At 41.4% G+C, this 12912-nt stretch overlaps 2 protein-coding genes across 2 annotated transcripts; one reads left to right on the top strand and one right to left on the bottom strand.

Annotated features, from left to right (window-relative positions):
- Positions 1 to 1205: 1205 nt before the first annotated feature.
- Positions 1206 to 8799, top strand: synpra (synaptoporin a). The gene is made up of 6 exons (XM_086042047.1): positions 1206 to 1356; positions 1460 to 1525; positions 6153 to 6277; positions 6765 to 6963; positions 7377 to 7568; positions 7642 to 8799. The coding sequence occupies exons 1-6, from the start codon at positions 1339 to 1341 to the stop codon at positions 7891 to 7893; spliced, it is 852 nt and encodes a 283-aa protein (XP_085898173.1). The 5' UTR covers positions 1206 to 1338; the 3' UTR covers positions 7894 to 8799.
- Positions 8800 to 8936: 137 nt separating this feature from the next.
- On the bottom strand, positions 8937 to 11551 carry thoc7 (THO complex 7). Its single transcript, XM_086042049.1, has 8 exons — positions 11456 to 11551; positions 11139 to 11259; positions 10842 to 10969; positions 10601 to 10687; positions 10145 to 10202; positions 9389 to 9455; positions 9226 to 9295; positions 8937 to 9075 (listed from the first exon to the last, which is right to left on the bottom strand). The coding sequence occupies exons 1-8, from the start codon at positions 11472 to 11474 to the stop codon at positions 9014 to 9016; spliced, it is 612 nt and encodes a 203-aa protein (XP_085898175.1). The 5' UTR covers positions 11475 to 11551; the 3' UTR covers positions 8937 to 9013.
- Between the last annotated feature and the right edge of the window lie 1361 nt (positions 11552 to 12912).

Raw genomic sequence — 12912 nt, 5'->3', positions numbered from 1 at the left:
GACAAAAAAAACACATATCAAATTATTTTGGGGGGCGGGTAGGTGGGAACATTCCTACAAGCTCACAGTATTTGTTTTTTACATTACATACGTTTATTCTAAGCAAAAGGATGTCATAAAGACCTCTTCATCTGTCCCTGCATGTGCACATCCATTTAATGGTGAATGCACGAGCCAATCAGATGTAATGACTCTCTGATGCTTAGGCAGCCCCCCAGGCACTGTTTGTGTTGCTTGCGTGTGTGTGTGCGCGTGCGTGCACAAGATAGAGAAGGAAACAGAGAGAATGGCGGGAGGAAGAGAAATGAAACTGGAGCGATGGTGGAGATGTGGTCAAATTAGCAACGCTGTCAGAATGCTTTGCGCTTGCCATAATTGAACTGTATCAGACGCTGCTTTGCCAACTCCCAACACACACACACACTTTTGCTTTACTCCCATATGCACATTCATTTAATAGCAAATATTTATTTGCTGGAGCTGTGTCTACAGGAATTTACGTCTTTTGACAATTTGCAGTCTTTGCAATTTTGCAAATTTTTTGGGGGGCGCATATAGTGACTGACAATGCTGAATTCTTTGTAATAATAAACAGTGGAGACAGTTGTGGGCTGCAGAAAGAACTCAGCCGTCCATCCTTTCAATCTATATGTGGGGATGCCAGGTCATCTGCAACGACTTGGGCTTTGGGAACACAGGGTCACAGCTTGAGCCCCACTGCTGGCAACTGCATTGAAGCAGCTGTCGCAGACTATTCTCACTACTTCATAATCACTGTCGAGCTGCGCTTGTTTGCACACACTTGTTTGCACATGCACCTCTGCTTGCATGCCTGCAGAAGATTACATGAATTTACTCTTGAGGGATGTAAATATAGAAATCATCACATTACAAATACTGGGTGACTCCTCAGAACATGAGAATTTTTATTTATGCTCGAGTTCCAAATTCCCCCCCCCCCCCCCCCCCCATGTCATCTTTTAAAAAAAAGATATACTTCCATAGCGTTTTACTGTATGTTGTCTATATACTGTAGTAGCCAAATTAGTTTGGGTATTTACCTCCAAATATTTTTCGCATCATATATTTATGCACGAATGAGGAAATATGTATGCATAAAATAATGTCACTTAAGATGAATAATCCAGTTTGATTGCATGGCGCAAGAGCGCAACAATAAGAGGGAGAGGGAGACTCGGTTTCTTTCGGATGGAGTCGGAATCCGACCGAGCCAAAAGCGCCCCCGACTGATCCCACCGCACATCTACTAGAATTGGATCTGGGTTTGCTGTTTGTTTACATCCAATCAAGCGAGTAGCACGAGGAAGCGCTGCTGTGATGGACACTGCAAATCAGGTCAGTAAATTGCACAACGCTCGGGACGCCTACTTTTAGGAGTGCTGAATTAAACATGCTAATAAAACTGAACACCACGAAATAACCTTTTGTGTCTTTGCAGCTCGCATCTGCGGGAACCTTCCAGGTGCTTAAACTACCTCTGGGATTTATCCGTGTTTTGGAGTGGGTGAGTTGGAACATTTTGTTTTTCAGCCCATGTGCTAACTTCATCAAACGCGGTTGAGTTACATAATTGGGAATTTAATGCGACGCGGGGGACGTTTAAGTCTCGCTGCGGTCCGCGTTTCTCACAGTCAGACATTGATTTTACTTCAATTGATTATCCTTGCATCATGTGGTCATATTGACGAAATTAGCCGTAATCATGCCGCCGCCGCGACGCAGGTGCACAAATCATGCAACGCGAGTGAAATAAGAAGCAGTGAAATGAAAGTAATGCAAAAAAAACAAATATTTGAGTCTGTTGGCTCGTTTTTGCTGCGCTGTGAAGCGACCCTTGTAAATGTGTGTCTGTGTGTTTGGTTTAATGCAAATGTGTGTGCTGAAACTCACAAATGTATGTTTTTTGAATACCTTTGACGCAACCTTATTATTAAATTCTGTGTCTGCAATGTTCTCCGTCATGCAAAAAAGTCCATTATGTTCATGTACCGTGCCGAAATCTCACACTTGTGAGGTTCAGGGTTCAAATATCATCTCCGGACGGCCTGTGTCGCCCAAATCCAATGTTCAACCCAGTCTGCTGGGTCAAAAGAATTAACCCAACAATCTGCTCAAAATCCACAGCTACCCAGCGAGTGGGGTAGGGAAACAACACAGCATTTTTTTTTTGTGTGTGTGGTACCTGTCCATAACGACAGAAAGAAATGAGAAACGTCATATCCACAAACACAGAAAAAAGTGTCAGGCCACAACACACAGAAATATTACTTTTTTTTTTTTTTTACCTTTCTGATGGCAATTCAAATAGTGGTGCAATTTACTATAGTCTGGCTGTCTCCATCTGAAGTGTCTCAAAATTGGCACTCTGAAATCAACATCACCTCTGTGAAGGGGGTTATGTTTTCAACAGTTATGTGCTGCGTTTTTAACTTCTAAACTTAGACAAGTTTTTTTAAATATTTTTTTTTTATGTGAGAAATGATTTCTCCCAATGATGTTCCACAAATTGATTGCGATGTAAAATCCGTCCGCTTATTCATTAATTCATTCAATCACGCATCGTGGAGGACAATAGTTATTCATTCCAAAATGACGCGGGAGCCACTTGACATGAGGCAATTCTGCCACAATTCACTTTTAAATTTGTGAGTAAGCCATGAAAACAAAATGTCATTGCGCGTTACAAAGCGAGCAGAAGCACAAGTTTGTGAGTTGGCTAGTTGACGTGACTTCAATCAGTAAGAGCTTTCCTTTCCCGGCATGTGCCTTGCCTAATAATGTCCAACATTTAACTGGACCACGTGGACACTGAAGGTATGTTCACGTCACGCATAGTCATTAGCAGACGTCCAGTGAGTTTGCTGCATCTTCATTTGTGATTGAAAGTCATTGGCTGCCATGTCTGCAAAGAATGCTGATGGTGTGTGTGCGTGTGTTTGTGTGTGTGTTTGGCACACAATCTCTGGCTGGCATATTCTGTTCCAAACAGCTGTAAGGTCCGCTTCTCTCCACCATAGACCAACTCATGCAGAAGCTGTCCTTTGAGATGTGCCCAAGCACTTCACTTTGTGTGTGTGTGTGTCGGTGTGCGCGCGTGCGTGCGCACACAAGAGCGATGCAATGAGAAAAGCAGTGGAATTGTACAGTCGGATGAGCACATGATGCTAATGATATGCATTTGTTTATGCATTGGAGCGTCGTCATTGCTGCAACGTCCCACACACTTGCGTGACCGTGTCATACGTTGACGTTGGCGCAACTTGTATTGAACCAAAACGAGTGAGCAAGAACGTCACAAATAATGCGTTCATCATTTAGTCCTTTCCGTGAGTCAGGATCTTCTCGTCAGCTGTAAGATGGGGCTGACCTGGAATCACAATGGCGTCATCGTTGGGACCTTACAGTATTTGAATGAAATATATCGGGAGATCCTCATTCACGCATCGAGCCTACACTCCTGCAACATGTCAGACCGCCAAACCTCAATTCAGGAATTGAAGACCAGTTATTTCAATCTTTAAAAGATTCCCGCTGACCCTTTCAATGTAAAATTGAGCCTGTTTGAACTACAATCCATTGCGATGGATCTCAGACCAGTCAGTGTTGGGTTTTTTTGGGGGGGGGGGGGGGGGTTGGGAAATCCCCTTTTTCAGTCTTGTTTTTGTGCATGATTTTTCACAGACTTCAGTGGACAGGAATGCGTCGGTGTTTGTTTTTGACAGACTGCTGCACAATGTCCACTCACACATACTGAACATTCACAGCACATCAAAACAACGGAAACAGTAAGGCACTCTGTGGAGGTAGTTCAGCATCTGATTGACGTAATACTGTCGTCTTTCTTTTGTATTTACCTGCGTACACAAAAGTGTACAGTAGCTAAGAGAAGACTTAGCAGGGACACGTGGGGCACCTCATCGTCCAGCCCAAATAGAGAAGAAATGGACATTAGAGGGCCATCAAAGAAAAGGAGAGTGTAACAAAATCTAAATGGAGATTTTTATGCTTGTGGGCAGCGGAGCCTGCAGAGAGCGAGCAAGAGAGAGAGGGAGTGAGAGAGAGAGAGCGAAAATGAGTTAGTGGGGTAGATGAATCTGAGCTATGCAGGACAAAAAGCAGTCCCCGTGCATGAAGGGATTAGCTGTCACTAAATGAGTCCTGAATTTATTTTGTGACGCCGCTGCTGTAAAAAGATAAGACAAACTTTCCCGTGAAGGCGTGTGGACGTTTCGACTGTGTGCTGCTGTTAATAAAAGTGGTTCGCTTTCAGAAATTGGACTCAGATTAATTGTCTAATATACATACATATATGTATATTACATATACATATATGTATGTATATATATATATATATATATTATACAAGCTTGGAGAATAACAAAATACATGCACCGGCATGTACACACACACAAAAAAAAAATGTAACTGTATTCTGTTACAGTCTGAAAACAAACACGTTAATCAGATTACAAGAACATTTATAACAAATTTGATCATTTTGCAGTTTTACATATTTAAATGCGGCGGGAGGGACTGCACAGTCGTGTCCTCTCCCACCCTCAAACTTTTGGGCCGAACAAGCTTTCCCGGGGTCAAGTGAATAACTGGTCACTTATAGCTCGACGGACCGCTGTTGGTTGTTCCACGTGAGGTTTTTCTTGGCCTCGGGCGTGATGGTATCTTGGATAGGAAGGCACAAGATGAGGCCACAGGGGGCGGATTTTTTTTTTTTCATGGATCATATTCATCTCGCGTTACTTTCCTAATGAATATTAACAAATAAATGTGACAAAAACTCTGTTCCTTTAACATAAACTGACACATGTCATTTTTTTGTTTTCTTTTACTCTGCATGGATTGTCATTTCTTATCCGACGTGAGATCTGCTTATGAAACCTTGCTGTAAATTAGGCTCTTTATATCAAGCGATTCAATGGCATGTAGGTCAGGAAAGAGGGCAACGAGGGAGATGTTTGTTTGTCATTGCTGTACCCAGGCATCTTATTCTGGCCGTTCCATTTCTCTTTTCTCTGCCTCTCTGCGCTGCTCCCTGAGGAGCCCAGCTGGGAGAGGCAGATAAACACGCAGGGTGCAAGGCTTAGCAGCCACCCTCGCGCTGCAATGCCACACTCCCCTTTTCAAAGGCCCCTGTCTGAAATGAGAAGTGCTAAAGCCGACCGATAAATCACCGCAAGATGAGACGGCTGCAGGAGGGTGGAGGAGGCTGCTATACACAAGGAAAGAGATAGTCATCGGGGCTTGTTAGTAACACTTAAGAGCGTTTCTTACTCGGCTCCTCTGGCCACTTCTGTTTTCGCAACTGGCAATTTGAAATCTGCGTGCCAATGACGGAATATACCGCGTTATGATTTTTTTTTTATATAGTTTTGCAGATGTGTGAGTGATTCTATGTATATTTTAAAGGTACCTTTCTAAGTATGATAAGCGCAGGTATGGTAATTGATTAGAATTCTAGCAGCCCCAGGAAAATAGAACAGTGCAACCTCGATTCAACAAATCAGGAACGAACGGACTCTGGATTCAACTGAGAGAAAATGGTGTCCAGGCCACTCAAACGCCCCAGTGTGCAGTCCCTTTCAAATTGGGCACAGCTGCAGTAAAGAGTGCTTTGGCGCCATCGACTGACAGTCTGATCACCTGTTTGCGGCTCATGCTGCTATCTCGCCATAGATAAACAGACTTAACGGTAGACTAGAGCAGGCTAAAAAGCGCGTCAATGCGGTGGCGATGTTAGCAGGGACGATAGCCTTTTCGCAATGTCAACAATGTAGAGTAAAGCCTTGTGAATTCTGTGAGGACAGTCTTCCGATGAACATACTTCCTAAGAATACTAAAATAAATAAATGAAATTAGTCCATCAACTTCAAGGTTCCATTGTATTTTTCATTTGCAGCATTTAACGTGGTGTCCAAAGGGAGATTTTTTTTTTTCCTGCGGTGTCTCAAATCCTCGAGGTTTTCACTGTGCATTCAGCCCATAATCAGACTCTACGTTCCACGTGACGAGAATTTGATCCTAATGTTGGCGTTTTGTGAAAACGACATTGAGCAAACAAGCATAGGCCATCCTAAATCACTTTTTTTTCCTCCTCCCCCCCCCCCCTTTCTTAGCTCTTTGCCATTTTTGCCTTTGCAACATGTGGTGGCTACTCTGGGCAGCTGCGGGTTAGTGTGGACTGCATGGAGAAGGCCAGCAGCAACCTCAGCATCGCCATTGACTTTGTTTACCCTTTCAGGTGAGACACGTTCATCTTCATCTTTCAACACTTTTGAACTCATGACATGCTATTTCAGTTGCAATGTTTTCAGCAATAGTCGGTTGTTTTACTTACTTTAGCTTCGCGCCAGTGACGTGTGATACAGCGGTACGTGAAAGAATCGCTGCCTCGGGACTGAACAGTTGTGCTGAACTTTTTTCAATTTGATCTTTAAGAATTGTTTGTTTTAAATCATTCAATGTTCACTACATTTTATTGAATAATTTAAACACAGTTATCATTTTTCTCTATATAAACAGAGTTAATGTGGTTTGCAATTATATAGGAAAGAAAGCCTGACTCGTTTTCAATCAACACCGAAGTCGACAATGCTACAGTATTTTGGTCAATGATGGGACTCGGAGAGCTAAGTTTATCTAAGTGGTACTCTGTGGAAAATGTTTGCAAGAAAAATGCTACTCTAAAACATTGTTTGAATGTGATCACTGTGTCTACTTTGCATCAGGTTGCACCAGGTGTCATTTGAAGCACCCATGTGTGAGGGCATGAGGAGGGAGCGCCTCTTTCTCATTGGAGACTATTCATCCTCCGCCGAGTTCTTTGTGACAATTGCAGTCTTTGCTTTCCTCTACTCCCTTGTCGCCACCGTCGTCTACATCTTCTTCCATAACAAGTACCGAGAAAACAATCGAGGACCGTTGATCGTGAGTATCATTAGTAGCTGTCAGTGTTTTTTTTGTTTTTGTTTTCCTCGTCAGTGAAATGGGCGTCCACTAGAGGGCATACTATGCCTGTGAGAACAATAATGCACGGAGAGAACGCACATGAATACGAGCACTGCAGTGTTGTGCAAGCATAGCAGGAAATATTGCTTTTTAAAAGAACCCAACACAACACGTCAGCCGGCATTTGACCCGGTTAGGGACGGACAAAAACCTACCTCCATCCTTGCTTAGTCCGTCCTTTTTAAAAGAGTTCTCGTCCTCCGTCTGTTCCGTCCCACAACGTGCTGCTCGCCACAATGAAGTCAAAGAAACCATTTTTTCAAGAGGATGTTTAGGCTTACTTATTAATGTTTGTGTTTTTTTTTTTGTGTGTGTGTCTGTTGTCCCTGTAGGATTTTGTTGTGACTGTTGTGTTCTCCTTCATGTGGCTCGTCAGCTCTTCTGCTTGGGCCAAAGCTCTATCTGATGTCAAGCTAGCTACAGATCCGGATGAGGTTCAACTTCTTATCTCTGCCTGCAAGGATCAGACAAATAAATGTGGCTCTGTGCAGGAACCACGCTGGTCTGGACTCAACACCTCGGTGGTAGGTAATAAACTGGGCAGAAATGACCAGAGAGTCTACCCAAAAATCATTAAAACACACTCTTTCTCTCCAGGTGTTTGGGTTCCTCAACTTTGTTCTCTGGGCGGGGAACATCTGGTTTGTCTTCAAGGAGACGGGTTGGCATAAGGGTGCTGGCAGGTTTGCGGGCGGGGCCTGTGAGAAGCAGAGCGGTACCTTTAGCCAGCAGCCCTACAACCAGGGCAGCTTTGATCAGTCAGGGAGCTCCAACACCCAGGGAGACTTGGGCCAGCCGTCTGAGTACAGTCAGGTTGGAGGTCCCTCCTCTTACGCCAATCAAATGTAGTTTGCCTTTTTATACCTCCAGTGGTACTTCGGCATTTTAAAAACGGAAACGGGTGGGGGGAAAAAAAACCCGGCCAAGAAGAGGAGTTTACACCCAATGAATCCAAGTTTTGTCAGGTATATTTTTTTACTCCTTATGGTTCTTTTTTATTGTGTTTTATTTTGGGTGGTTGATATTAGGGTTGAGTTCGTTCTGTTGTATTTCTTCTTGTTTTTGTCCATGTATTTGTTTGGTCATGTTTAAAAAGAAAAAGCGTGGACATGGTGTTCTGTATTTGAAAGTTCCAAAATTGGAAAATGGTGTTGACTTTGTGCATGATACTGTATGTGTTTGTATGGTCTCTGCAAATGTCTATTTTTATTTATTTATTAACTTCAGCCAGCCAGCATGACATGATATTTGGACTTTGTTAGAGTATGTCTACAGTTTTTAACCTAACAGGAGGTATATTTTATTCATGTATCTATGGTTATGTTATGTGACTCCAGTAAGACAACATAGGTCATTTTTGATCATGTCAAGAGAATTGTTCCCATTTTTGGTTTACAAGTGGGTGCTCTCGCAACAATTTAATGTGAATGTTGTCCATTCTTGTGTCAGACTTGTAAACAAAAAAAACAACAAACACATGGAGTAGGGCTTAGCTTTATGAAACGCATGCCAGCAGCGTGTCTGTCCACTGAAATCAAAAGCCCAGCCCAAAAAAGTGTGTGGCATCGTATTTCTACACAAAGGTTGCTAAGTTTTTATTCAAAACTGACAATCACTGAAGTGTGTGTTTCATATTTAAAGAAGTGACACACGAAGCGACTCCGCCAAGTTGATGCTTGTTGCAAGGAATATGACAAGTGCAACCCTTATTGTTGACCTATTTGCATGTGGTAATAAAACAGCTTATGATGCCCAGATGTGTACTAGTTTTGTTGCATGCCATTTTTACCAAATAATGTGCAGGAGTTAAATGCATATCCATAAAAAAAAAATAAAAAAAATAGACAAGAGCATTGCCTGTACTGTCAAAGTCCAAAAGTGTGACGAAGAACTTAAAAGACAGTAGTTTTCACATTTATTCAAAAATACAGAAAATTTTGCATACAAAATTGGTTCACAAAATTGTTCCTCATTCGGCGCTCTCTGACGGACTTTGCTGATTGTTTTCATCCATGTCTAATTTCTCATCATCTAGGGGGTGAGATTCAAATGATTAGGGAAAAAAAAAGATCCAAACAATTGAACAGTTTGTCATTTGAGGTGCAGGTTGACAGACAGTAACGACGACACCTAAATGTGACATTGCAAATGCCGTAACCGACAACACCCTTGTTGACTTACTTTCAAGGGTCTGCTGTAGTTCTTGTATGGTGCTGAGCAGCACATGGAACTGTTTCTTCCGTAGTTCCAACTGAAATCGGACACAAAGCTCATGACATTCAAATAACACATCCAGTTTATTGAAAATACATCCAGAAACGGTTTCCTTAGAGGAGCCGATTACCTTTGCGTCCACATTCTCCTTGATGTTAGACAACTGCTGGAGCTCTTTGTCAAGTGCCTCCAACTGCCTGTAAGCAGACATGGACAAAGTTTTACATTATTAGAGCAGCCATAACTGCTCTTAAATGTTGAATGAAATGGTCAGTACCAGAATAAAACACTGTGGAACCTCTAAAGCCAAATGCCCCAAAACAGATTATCAAGGTACGTGTCTAGGGTCCGACATTCTGTGTTTTTTTTTTTTTTTTGCTACACTTATTCAAAAGGGACCAGTCTCAACAAGGGAGAGAACATGAGAATGAAACTCCATTAGTGTCCTAATAGGTTTTACCTGCTTCACCGTACATGACGTTTATTAACGATAGTGTTGTTGTTTTTATGTTTTTCATGCGTGGTAGAGACTTACGTCAGCAATACTCGCCATCGTGCGATGACGTCTGTTAGGAAAAGTGGAGTTGAATTTATTCCAAATGGCGCTGTCTTTTATTCTCGCCTTGACCCGATGAGGTTTTCAACAAAGGTTACGTACGGAAAGAGTCAAAGATTTAACTCGAGAGGCCCCAGGTTATTTTAACTAGTCTATGAAACTTAAAATGGCACATAATACATGGTTTGACTATGCCTATGATCTCACATAAGGACAAATTTATTGTTGGTTATAAATTCAAGAAATAAAAAATTCTGTTGATGGTCACAGAGGGGACTGGGTTTGACTGTAAAGGTTCTACTGTAGCTACAGTAGCATTGATGAACTCACTTGAGTGTTTCGTGGCGATTCGGGTGATTCTGTATCACCTTTGCAAGAGCATCATATTCTGCGGGAAGAATATATGATTACAAAATTCAAACGCACCAAGCACTTTTTATATTCTGGTATACTCAGAAACAAAACCTGGCCCATTCACACATTGTCACTGAAGTGTAATGTGAGTACACTGTCAAAACACTGGCACGCTATACTAGTAAGAGATACAGCAATTTCCTTTAAAGCTTCCCTTCAATCATTTTTGAAAATATAAAATCCAAGCGTTTTGCAGGCCTTTTGCCTTTCAAAGGCTATTACGTATATACAAATGAAAACCCGCACGGATGTCAAAACTTTGAAACATATCACAGACTAATTTTGACATATGTTGTGCATAAATCAGTGGGGCAAAATGATTACGAAGGGTCCTTTAGCAGATTTTGAGAACAAATATGTAAATATTCTTACCTTGGCGGTTCTTTCTTACTCTCTTTGCTCTCTGGATTTCCTTTTTGCATTCTGCTATCTTCTCATGTGCTGAAGTTATATTCTCTTCTGTCAAGTGGAGAGAAATGGTGATTGGACTATTGTGTTTCAACACATACACAAACTACATTAGTTTTGACACCAGAAATATGGTGTGTGAAAATTAACTTCCACATACAAAATAATAATTTAAAAAAAAAAATGAAAAAGAACAAATATTTACCTATATTGGAGTAGATCTTGCCATAATTCTCCATTTCCCTCAGGTTCATATCATAGACCATCAGAGTCTTTCCCAGGGAGAATTCACATTGAGCCAGTGTCCCCAGCATCCTCTGGTACTGTGTGAAGCTGTTTTTTTTTTTTTTAAATAAAGAAAACATTTAATCAAACATTTATTGTAGTGAAGCAAAATGCAGATAACAGCAGTTATCCAAGCGACACATGCATGAAATTCAAAAAATAAACACTGATGCAGAAGATGTTTCATGGTAAATGTCAATTAGTCGAGTCCACTTGCCTTTCTTCCGGGGTCCCAGGTGAGTTGCACCACTTGGTGAAGGTTTTCAACAACAAATTGATCCGCCGATCATCCCCAGCTCCGTCTCCGTCGATAAGAAGACGCTTTCGAATGACTTCGTCTGGAAAAGAACCAGAAGAAGCCGTCATGGAGCACGTAGCTAGCCGCCAGCGGCTAAGTGCTACTGCGTGTGGAATATGTGCATCTGCGTCAGCATTGTCGGGTGAAAACACATCGATTCCCTTTAGAGCTTCGGCTCAACTCGATTGGCTTTAAGAAGAGATGAACTAAAATGAATAAATGAAAATAGTACATACCATCTGTGACAGACCCCATGGCTTTCTCAGTTTGTGTTCTTCTTCTACCTTATTAGTGACGAGGCAGAGCAAATGCTAAGACCTTACCGCCTTCTACTGGCCAACAAAAACAGAACATAAGAAAAAGTAAAAAGAAGACACAAATCCAATGAAAACATAAAATCAATGAAAATAGTTAAGTCTGACGGGTTTTTTTTTTAAACGATTTTTTAAAATGTCCACTGACTTGTGTTTTTGAGGATGGCACAAAAGACAACGCATATGCCACAAATCATTCTTGTAGTCAATAACATATATTTAAAAAATCTCTTAAGTAGGGAAATCTTTATTTTCTGAATCCGTTGTCATGTACCCTATTTTATGTTACTTTATGCCATTGCTGTCCCTCTTTTTTTCTTGCATTTTATAGGACCCAAAGATCTAATACACTCAAGATTGACTTTACCACAGTTTTTATTTATTTATTTATTTTTAATCACTTTCAGGTTGTGTTTTATCCACAGAAGTTGAACGTAACAACAAGCGTATTTTGACAAAATAAGGAGTTATATTTTTATCAGTATTGCACAACTAGTGGTACCCAGGCTCCCTCTTGTGGTAAACAAAATAATCACTGTTCAAACTGTGTATCATGTCACAGTGGCATACATTTTTTTAAACCAGTACGTACATCCATCCATTCATGCTGTGTACCACATTCATCACCAGAGTCGCGAGTGTGCTGAAGCCTCTCCCTGCTGAATTTGGGCGAGATGCGGGGTGCACCCTGAACACTCACATTCACATCCATGGCCAGTTTGGAGTCTTCAATCAGGTTTTTAGTCTTCATATATGTTGTTAGAATATGGGAGGAAACCGGAGTGCCCGGAGAAAACTTACACTGGCACAGGGAGAACATGTAAACTCCTCACAGGAAGGAAGGAGCCGTATTTGAACCCACAACCAGTCAACCAGCGTAGGCACCCCGCCATCCCGGATTGATTAGAAGCCAACCGCAGACACTTACAATAATTAGGTAAAATTTAGATCGTCGGCCACAGCACAATTGCCTGAGTCATTTCTCTATATTTTTGGAAAACAAGAAAAAACAAATTTTACAACACACGTTTGTATTTTTTATTGGGTCCTTTTCCTTTCGCTTACTTGTTCAATTAAACAAATACCAATGTGTGTTTTTCTTTTCTTCCAAAAGTATTGAAAAGTGACTGACAATTATGCTATGTGGCCGACGATATTTAACTTTTACATTTTAATTGATTTCCCCTCGCCTACACTTTTTAAGTGCTTCTGTGTGAAGAGTGAAGATGTATGTTTACAAGTGTCGGGAGTAAAAGTTTTTTTTAAAAAGTCAGAAGAATCAAGTAAATTCAACCTGAGAAAGCTACTGAATTACGGCAACCAAGTATTTTACCTCGTTACTTCCCACCCCTGTAAATTATTGACTGCCCTCTTTGGTT

This window comes from Filicampus tigris, chromosome 9 (genome assembly GCF_054856515.1).
Source record: "Filicampus tigris isolate MCC_2025a chromosome 9, RoL_Ftig_1.0, whole genome shotgun sequence".
NCBI lineage: Eukaryota > Metazoa > Chordata > Actinopteri > Syngnathiformes > Syngnathidae > Filicampus > Filicampus tigris.
The sequence above is the reverse complement of the archived record's forward strand: the minus strand, read 5'-3'. Positions and strand labels throughout refer to the sequence as shown.

Excerpts from the sequence above, each read along its gene's own strand:
- synpra (XM_086042047.1), top strand. Across the intron at positions 1,526-6,152 it reads TTATCCGTGTTTTGGAGTGG|CTCTTTGCCATTTTTGCCTT; the intron begins GTGAGTTGGAAC and ends CCCCTTTCTTAG. Across the intron at positions 7,569-7,641 it reads CTGGACTCAACACCTCGGTG|GTGTTTGGGTTCCTCAACTT; the intron begins GTAGGTAATAAA and ends CTTTCTCTCCAG.
- thoc7 (XM_086042049.1), bottom strand. Across the intron at positions 10,688-10,841 it reads CAAGATCTACTCCAATATAG|AAGAGAATATAACTTCAGCA; the intron begins GTAAATATTTGT and ends TCCACTTGACAG. Across the intron at positions 9,456-10,144 it reads AATCGCCACGAAACACTCAA|GCAGTTGGAGGCACTTGACA; the intron begins GTGAGTTCATCA and ends GTCTGCTTACAG.